Source organism: Pangasianodon hypophthalmus, chromosome 7 (assembly GCF_027358585.1).
Source record: "Pangasianodon hypophthalmus isolate fPanHyp1 chromosome 7, fPanHyp1.pri, whole genome shotgun sequence".
Taxonomy (NCBI): Eukaryota; Metazoa; Chordata; class Actinopteri; order Siluriformes; family Pangasiidae; genus Pangasianodon; species Pangasianodon hypophthalmus.
This window is the reverse complement of record NC_069716.1, coordinates 30,101,894-30,111,991: the sequence shown is the minus strand read 5'-3', so window position 1 is coordinate 30,111,991 and position 10,098 is coordinate 30,101,894. Positions and strand designations below refer to the sequence as shown.

At 40.4% G+C, this 10,098-nt stretch overlaps 1 protein-coding gene across 7 annotated transcripts in view; it reads right to left on the bottom strand.

Moving 5' to 3' along the window:
* Positions 1-825: 825 nt before the first annotated feature.
* The window catches only part of LOC113525444 (coiled-coil domain-containing protein 136), a 19,428-nt gene continuing 10,155 nt past the window's right edge, over positions 826-10,098 (bottom strand). For 4 of the 7 annotated variants that reach the window (XM_053235712.1, XM_026911956.3, XM_053235711.1 and 1 more), the window contains 6 exons: positions 9,636-9,812; positions 7,021-7,132; positions 6,708-6,936; positions 5,190-5,321; positions 3,617-3,722; positions 826-2,838 (listed from right to left, as the gene is read on the bottom strand). In XM_053235712.1, the coding sequence (XP_053091687.1) occupies positions 3,627-3,722; positions 5,190-5,321; positions 6,708-6,936; positions 7,021-7,132; positions 9,636-9,812 (746 nt within the window). In that variant the 3' untranslated portion in view covers positions 826-2,838; positions 3,617-3,626. Of the gene's footprint in view, positions 2,839-3,616; positions 3,723-5,189; positions 5,322-6,707; positions 6,937-7,020; positions 7,133-9,635; positions 9,813-10,098 lie in introns of those variants that run through there. The other 3 variants (XR_003402661.3, XR_004578482.2, XR_004578483.2) reach the window with 3 other exon arrangements.

The window sequence follows — 10,098 nt, the reverse complement described above, 5'->3', positions numbered from 1 at the left end:
ATTATGAGATTATTAGACACGAAACGTCAGATTATTTAGCGTGTGTTTCGATGCTTTCACACATTTCAAGCTTTGGCAGATATTATTGCTTCTTTCTAGAAATAAATCCTTAAAACTAGAACATTATCTGCCAAAAGAACAAGACTATTTCAAAATATGTGCAGAAATAGGTTTTATAATCATATATTTGGTTTAATAGAAAATATCAAGTATAATTTTTTGCAGTGTATAAAATGAGTATTTGATTTATTTCGAAGTGTTTTATTGCTCAGACTGTGTTCATGCTCTTGTGTTTTATAGTTCAGTAGAAATTCTAATTTATCCGAGTTTCTAATCAATATTTCCAGCTTCAGTCACTAACTGAAAAAGAAAGTGTGTGTAACTGAGAAAGAGGATGAACAGAGCTGCAGGAGAACCGAGGGAGCGAGGAGGGGTCTGGCGTGCGATTAAACTCGTCTCTGAAGACGTGATTACAGCATCACGAGGCACGTTCATGCTTTAAAACGATCTGAGGATGATGATCTGATGATGGCTCCTGGACACACTCCTGCCACTGTGTGTGATGTCGTTAACACACACTTCAGCGTCGAGCTGCTGAGCTAATAAACCCAAAGTGTACGCTGACTCCTCACTGACACGCTGAAAAACATTTACTGAGAAATTATACATGATTATTATTATCTTTAATAACCGCTATAATAAAGCTAACTACAGCTGATCCTAAATCACGAGCAGAGACAGAACGCTAATAACTTTATATTAAAATGCTACAAATATAAGTCATAGCTAATCATGTGTTATAAACAGTACAATAAAACACACAACTCTAAATCAACAATGTTCTTATTTATTGACACGACAAACGTTTATAAAGAGACAAAAGCATAAAGGAGACGAGGTTTTCATGTTGGTGTTGTTGGTGCAAACTGGAATATTGCTTTATTTTGCTTTTCTTTAATCTTCTGCTGGATTTCTTTTGTGTTATTTTCAACTACAGTCTACACAACGCACAACACACAACACAACGCACAAACACTGACTAAATCACCGTACAGCTCCAACTGCGTCAGCGAAAACACTCTCATATACAAATCTATAAATATTAACCATGTTAGAAACTATATTTATTACACTGTAAGATGTTCCACTGTGAGTAATACAAACTAAATAAAACATTCTTAAAATATAAAATGCAAAGCACAAACAATATTTCACAAAAGATAACACAAAATATTAAAATCTGAGTTTTAGTCTCAGCACAAAAAGGCAGAGCGCCGTCTCTAAACCTACCACAGCGAAATACTGTTTCACTCATTATTACAAGTTTGTTTATTTAAAGAGAAGAATACTGATAATAAATCAGAAATAATCATATAGCGAATGTTTTTCTGTGCTGCTGGAGACGATCACGTACAGAATCTTCTCACTGAACCTCTGCGTTTTATAAAGACGTGTGAGTTAGAAATGAGACGTGTTTCGACATCACGCTGTAGCTTTAAAGTCATTTTAACAATCAGATGTAAACTCTTTAACAATTTAATCGAATCCTGGGAATTTATTACAAACTGAATTTAAATCTCTTTTTTTTAAATCACAATTTGTCAAACTTTTTGCACCTGAATAACTTTAAGAACACGATCATTTCATAACCTGATATTTTAAATAATATTTAATGCTTATAATGTGCAAATCTAGCAAGGATATCAGTAATAGTGATTCAGGCTTTAAGTCGTAATTAAAAGATTTTTTTAAAATATATAAAACTATTATTTTTATTTATAGTGCACTATAGTATCTTTTTTCTATGTACATTTTTGTGAATATACAGCACACTGACCCCTGTTTTATTACGGCTTGTTTATTTAACTTGTGGTGTAAGAGGAATAAAACACTCAGGGACGTGCTGTTAGAGGAAAACAATCAACACACACTTCTGATGGTCCGTGTGTGTGTGTGTGTGTGTGTGTGTGTGTTATAATCGATCAGTAATAAACCCTGTCTGAGTCTATAATATAAACTACTGATGTGAGTTTATCGTTATTATATAAAGTGTATTTTTTTTACACAATTCAGACTACGCACACACACACACACACACACACACACACACACACACACACACACACACACGCTTAAAGATCTGCCTTTTTTTGTTTTGTTTTGTTTTTTTTACAAAACTACATGACGACAGTATTTTCTTTTTCAGACGTCATTAGAAGCTGCTTCTGTGTTCATGAGCTCATCATTACTGAGGCTTGGTGTCTACTTCCTGTTTCCTACTTCCTGCTTGCGAGCGCTCGCCACTTCTTGTGCATTATGGGTAACACACACTGCTGTATAAATGTTAGAGCCTGTCTGTGTTCTAGTGTTTGAGACGAAGCCTTAAAGTGACGATACCCAGGAACGCTAGCTAATGCTAAACTAAATAACTAAAAAACACATTGCACTATATAACAGATTAATTTACACAACAACACTTAAGATAAATAGCTGAATAAATTAACGTCTTCACAAAACATAAAGCTGATATTATAAATTAGATTCCAAGCCTTATATAAATCTGTTAGTAAAGAACTTTTGTACAAAATGTTTAAAGAAGTTGCAATAATAATAATAATAATAATAATAATAATAATAATAATAATAGTCACATTTTGTTCTTTTCTTCAATAAAGAGTCAAAGAGCCCAAAGCCCAAAGAGCCCTGTTGTCATGGAGAAGGTCAAAAGGTCAAATGATCAGCTGTCTGTGGGTCAAAAGGTCCAAAATTAAACGATTATAAAGAGATCGACGCCTCTATTCTTCCCGCTCTGACATCCACTGACTCCATTTTAACTCCCTGAAACACACAAACACAATTCCCATCATTCCATGAGTGTGTGAGTCGTCGTTCTACGCTTCTTTACTCACCGAAAATCGGATCAGAACCTCATCAGACATCACGTCCTTCAGCCTCGTCAAACGTCATAAATTATTCGCTATCACTCGGCTCTCAGCTTCCCTGAATACAGCTAGTATTACTATTCACTGAACATAGCTAGCTAGTTAAAACAGATAGCTAGCTAGTTAAAACAGATAGCTAGCTAGATAGTTAAAACAGACAGCTAGCTAAATAGTTAAAAATAACTAGCTAGTTAAAACAAATAGCTAGATATTGACAGCAAAAATGTAGCTAAATAGTTAAAACAAACAGCTAGCTAGATAGTTACAATAGATAGCTAGCTAGATAGTTACAATAGATAGCTAGCTAGTTAAAACAAATAGCTGGATATTTACAACAAAAAGTTAGCTACATCGTTAAAACAAAAAGTTAGCTAGTTAAAATAAATAGCTGGATCATTAAAACAGATAGCTAGCTAGATATAGCAGGTAGCTATATAACAGTTAAAACATAGCTAGATAGCAAGTTAGCTATATAAGATTGCTAAATAAGCTGTGTTAGATTAGCTAGTTATTTAACCATGGAATGATAGTATGACAGGTCCACTGTGTTTGTAACAGAAGAAAACTCTTAAATGTGACTAAAATGATTAGCTCAGAGGGGTAAAGCTAACGCTCCTCACACAAATCCCGATGACGTCACTGGAACTGTGTGTGAATAAAAAGCCTTGTTGTACCTGCTGCTGTTCAGGACGCGAGCTCGGACCACCAGCACCACAGAACTGCCATGATGACGATCATTCCTAAGAAAGGCAGTGAAAGAACAGCAGACTCAGTGCAGAACTGAGGGTGTGATGAAGGAATGGGATGGGAGAGAGATGAAAAAAAACAAATTAAGGCATGAATGAAGGGTGAAGCAACAACAACAAAACCCACAGACACACAAACACAAATACACATCTCCTTATGAAACCATCATGAAGGTGTGGAGGAACCGTGACTGAAATGAGAAACAGAGACAGACACAGATTTCAACCTTTATCAGTAATTTCATTTAAATAATCATTAATAAATCACCGACATCATTGATTCTTTCAGATGTATTCAGTGTCAGAAATCATCTGAAGTCAGTCACGTGCATCAGATTCACTGCTTTATTGTTTCCAATTAATCTCATGAAGGTTTTGATAAATAATTTAACGTTTCAGCCAAACCGAGAAAGCTTTTACCTTCAGCCTCAGGTTATTTGAGTAGAAATGGTGATGTTGGAGATTAGAATTTGAGGTTTAAGGTTATAAGTTGGAGGTTAGTTATTGGTGGTTGGGTTCTGAGGGTTACAGGTTAAGTGGTAGATTTACATTTACATTTTGCTGACACTTTTATTCAAAGTGACGTACATCTGAGACAGGACACATCCAAGCAGCTGAGGGTCTAACTGTGTGACCACAACCTTCTGATCAGTGGCCCAAAACCTTAACCACTGAGCGATACTTCCTAACGTCTACGCTATGGTGCAACAGCACATTTGGAAAGTAACAGTACTTTCAACTAAGCTTTAGACTGTGGTGGAGGTTGGAGGTTAAATATCAGGGATTGGGTGCTGAGGGTTACAGGTTAAAAGATTAAGTGGTGGAGGTTAGAGGTTAGATGGTTGGAGATTACATATTAGGTTGCCTGTGTACTTTTTATACATCTGGAGGATTAAGACAGATATCCTCTAGAGGGCGGGTCAGAGCCGAAACATCCCTGTCCATCAGGTTTCCATGTGAACCAGTAAAATATTTAGCAGGTTCATGCTATATTTGTCTCTGTGCAGCTGCTTGGAGATGTTCAACTCTTTAAAACTTCCTGCTGTTATTGTGATTGTTGTCATGAGCTGCATCTCATATAAGTTAGAAACAGGGGGGAAAAAATAAAGTTGCAGGGCAGGGCTACGTCATGAACAGGATTGAGAAACACAGATCTAGAAGATCCACTTGTCAGTGATTTGGAGTTATGAAGTTTATTTAAATTCAACACCAAACTTCAGGGAAACTGGTTAATGCTCAAAACCATGTGCAATAGTACATAAGTATGTGATTTGAGGCAAAACTCTATTTTCTTTATTCTGTAACAGACATCGTGTCACACGGTGCTATATTGCCCTTACTATTTACATTACGGTACATGCACGTGTCATGGTAACATTTTCGGATGTGCAGAATTGATGCGCTGAATTAATGCAAGATGAACGAAACAACCATCTTGCTGCTTCATAGTTAAACTCTTGTAGAAACCTGTCCTTAGAGGTTTTGGTCAACTCAGCCCCACCTGTCTCTCCTCTGTGAGTTTCTCTAGCTCCTCTCTACAGCGCAGTAGCTCCAGCTCCAGCTCAGACCGCTCCTTCTGACTGGTCTCAAACAGGGTCTGTAGCTCCCTCAGCTCAGTCCGCACACCATCACACTGCCATCACCGCAAAAACACACAAAACACAGTACAGATGAAAAATAGTCTGTCTGTTTACCACAATGTACCTACAGCATGGTACCTGCCCTAGTGTACCTGCTTCAACATATTCACTCCATCATATCTGCCCTGGTATACCTGCCCCAGCATACTGTACATACCCCAGGCTACCTGTTCCTGTATCATTAGCAGCAACAAGCTGGCCTACCTAACCTAGCATACCTGTCTCAGTGTATCCACCCTAAGTACTTGCCTAAGCATACATGCTCCAGTGTACCTACCAGAGCCTGTCTACCCCAGCATAAATACCCCAGTATATCCATTCCAGCATTCTTCCAGAGTATCTGCTTCAACAGGTCTACTTGCCCTACCCTATCTGGCCCAGAGTTTATCTGCTCTAGATTCATCTGGCCCAGTCTACAGTATATTCCAGTTTATCTGCCTCATAGAGTACCTCTTCAGCCTTACTGCCACAGCACCCTTGTCCCAGTGTGGGGGTATGTTGGGGTGGATAGGTATGCTGATATCTTGGAAAGGTACCCTCTGGTGTCTACCCTGAGCCTGTCCTAGCTTGACCACTCTGCTGTAATACATATAATACACATATATACATACAGTATATACTCTACCGGTATATACTCAGAGTGTCTACCCAAGCCTATCTCTTCCTGCATACCTATCCCAGGATATTTGCCCATGTTATTCTAACCCCAGCTCACCAGGGCAAAATTACTTGTCCCAGTCTACCTGTGTATCTGCCCCAGTATATCCACACCAACATTCTTGTCTAGTCTATTTCCCATGTATACTTACCCAGCCTATCCCCCAGTCTCAAAGCATCGGCCCAAGGGTATTTTCCCAAGATACAAGCATACTTTTCTAAGCATACCTACTACAGTGTATTTATCCAAATGTATCCGCTGAGAATACCTGCCCCAGCCTAACCACCCCAAAATACTTATCACAGCATACCCCTATACCAGAGAGTTTCTAATTCAAATCTACTTGCGCAAGTACACCATTCCCATTCTAGCCACCCAGGCATAGCTGCCCCAGCTGATCCATCCCAGCATACTTTCCCCAACCTATGCACCCCAGTGTACTTGCCCCAGCCTGTCCACCCTAGCACACATGATCCAACCTATCCACCTCATTGTACCTGCCCCAGCTTGTCCACCCCATTGTACCTGCCCCAACCTATCCATCCCAGCATATCTGCCCCAACCTATTCACCCCAGCATACCTGCCCCAGCCGATTCATCCCAGCGTATCTGCCCCAACCTATTCACCCCAGCATACCTGCCCCAGACGATTCATCCCAGTGTATCTGCCCCAACCTATTCATCCCAGCATACCAGCCCCAGCTGATCCACCCCAGCATACCTGCCTCTGCAGTTGTTCTGCTCTCTCCTCAGCTTGTTTGAGCTGCTCTCTCAGGGAGAGAGTCTCTGAGAACCCTGAGCTCAAACTGGTGGGCGTGAGAGGCTTTCCATCAAGGGAAATATTCTTCTGAATACAAACGTCCACAAATCTGCAGGTGGAACCTGTTCCCCCAATTACATTCATCTGAATCCCTCCATCCTCCTTCTCTTCACGTTCCACACCACCTGAACTGCTCAAAATAAGAAAAAGCTTATTACAACATGGATAACAGCTTGAGTTACACTGGAGAGTCTGCATGAGTGTTTTTTTTTACCTTGTCCTCTGCAGCATGTGCAGTCTCTCTGTCAGTTTACTGTTGGCCTCCTTCAGGGTCTCACACTCCAACTTCAGACTGGCAAACTCCTCCTTCAGCTGTTCCACATCACCTGATAAAACAGTCATTTAACAGGCATTCACTCAACTACTCAGTGACCTGGACCTACACCAGGTAGGTTTTTGCATCCTGAGTCTTAGAATTATGCACATTAACACATTAGATCATCTGTCAGTCAGACCACTTCAGGCGGTCTGAGATGCAGGATATTATACAACTATAAATACATCCTTGTCTGCAAGCCACACTGGACAACCAGTCCTATGATGCATGCACTCCATCTGCCCCATGCTGCCATACAGGAATAGAAGAAAATCTGCACAGATGGTTTAGACTAAAAACAAACTACTGCTGTCTGAAATAATCAACACACTCCTGGAGTAAGACTCACCACTGTGTTAAAGGATCTAAACAGTTTGCTGCAGAAGTCAACCATTTGCACAAAAGTTGGTTGCCAGTGTTATAATGGAGAGGAGTGACTGGTGTAAATGAACTAAAGTGGCTAAGGCCTCTCTCTTTCAAGAAAAATAAATAAAGAAATGAATAAAAATAAGATTCAAATCTTATTTGATGTTATTGAATGGCTTGAACTGGATTTTTTTTTATTTTAGTCAAACCAAAAACAACAGCACCACCAATGACTATAAGAAAAAAACATGCATATGTAGTAGAGGTTGACTTTTTTCTAGCCCAGACTGTAGATTCATTCAGCCTATCAGTGACAGTTGTGTCTGGTAATTATAGTGACACACATCCTAGATTTGGTGTCCATTAGGGCTGATCTATTTAAGCCCTCACTGCTGAAACATCCATCACACACGAAGAGCAATGAAGCCGCATGTGAACAGCAAAATCTCCAGCCTAACTACATCTCAAAATCTGCACAAAATCACCTGAAACTAGCTCAGAAAGTTCTGCCTTTAGATGAGATACTAGAAGTAAACTGACTAAGAACACATCATCCAATCAAAGTAAAAAAATCACACCAAGGGATGAAGGAAGAGTAAGTGTGATTATAGACTTGAAAAACTTAAAAATATTAGGAAACAGGAATGGCTCTGCTTATCTATGAGAGAGTGTGTGTGTGGGTGTGTGTGTGTTCCTGTGTGTATGCGTAATAGTTTTATAAAACCCAGAGAAACGGCGATTTACTGATAGATACTAAAATTTATTTTGGATATCCCGATGATCCGTCACTGTAAGTAGAAAACAGTCCACAGACAAGATTCATGAAGCAGCAATGTGTCTTAGTCACTCAGTCAGTTCTACGGTACTGGTAGAGTGTAAAGCTTTAAGGCTTAGGATTAGTTAACTCAAGAATATGAGTCATGATCTAAAGTCTGATCCTGATCACCGGCACACAGTGTTTCAGCAGGTTTATTAGGAAACTGTTTGACCTTTAACCTAAAAGACCTAAAAAGGAAACCTGATGAGTGCTAAAGTAAATACATGAATACCAAACACCTCATCAGCTCATCTCATTTTACACTTCGTCTGATCCTTATTTTCCAAGAATATACAGAAGAATTCCCTTTGTGACTCTAAAATCTAACACACCAAATTGTTTTTCAAGAAATCAGAGCACACTTTCTGGCCTCATAGTGACGGATGGATTCTGCTTGGAGAAATTAAGCAATGAAGTTTCTCCAGGTTCCTCAGTGTGTGATGTCGTGCTCTCATTAATACAATAGTGACATCACATAGTCGGCATGCTGAACACCCCCACCCCAACACACACACACACACACACACACACACACACACACACACACACACACGTACTGCCCGTGGCTTCCGCCTCTTATTAAAAGTGTCATGATTTATGTCTCTGGCTGCAGGACGTTAAGCATGAGGTCGGCTTTGGAGATGAAGTCAACAGCATGTGTGTTTATTTCACGGTGATATCAGCGCACACAGCGGTGTGTGAGGAACACATGCTCTTTACGAGACAAAAACAGAGGAGAGACGAATGAACACTCAGTCTTGTGATATGACCTGGACAAATGATCCATTAGAACACTCAGCTCTTCATAGCATGTCACTTTCATCACTCTTATTATACAGCCATGGAAATACTCAATGCTGATTGGCTGGCAGCTGATCATTATTTCCTTGTGCTAGGAGCTGTAAAAGTAGATCGGGTCAAAACCTCGGTTACGCTTCTAAATCAAGGCAGAGCAGGGAAGGGTGGAGCAAGGCAGGGCAAGACAGGGCAAGGTGGGGCAAGGGGGGGCAATTTGGGGCAGAGTGGGGAAATTTGGGGCAGAGTGGGGCAAGGCGGGGCAGGGTGGGGCAAGGCGGGGCAGGGTGGGGCAATTTGGGGCAGGGTGGGGCAAGGCGGGGCAGGGTGGGGCAAGGCGGGGCAGGACAGTGCCGCACGAGGGAGGTTAACCAAATAAAATGACAGAAAGCTATTTTTTATATTGTTCATTTGTGAGGAGGTGAAACATGTACATCACCTCTGCCTCGTCCTTTATTCTCTGATATCTAAATTTCCTCTCTCCATCTCTCCATCTCTCCCTCTCTCTCATCCTCTCTTAATCTCTCCTCCTCACCCTCTCTCCTCCTCTCTTCATCTCTCCTCTGACTCTTCATTGCGATCTCAGCTCTCAGAGTGACGGCCTCGAGCTCGTACTCCTCCACTGCCTGATGGAGCGTCAGCACCTCCTCCTGCAGCTCCACCTTCTGCTGCTCCACTCCCTCCATCTTCTGCTGGACTGAACACAGCTGGGCTGAAAAGAGAGAGGGAGAGAGACAGAGGGTGAGAAAGACAGACAGAAAGAGTGAGGAGACAGAAAGAGAGAAAGAGAGAAAGAGAGAGAGAGAGAGAGAGAGAACTATAAACCTGAAAGAAGAGAGACTCTGTAAACAATATGACGTAGTAAATTGAACAAGAGACACATTTCATTTCGTTCTGTGTAAAATATAACAGCACGAGATGAGAATATTACTGTCTACCAAATATAAAATAAATGATTATAATAATCGATATATTTTATATACATTTATATAAATACT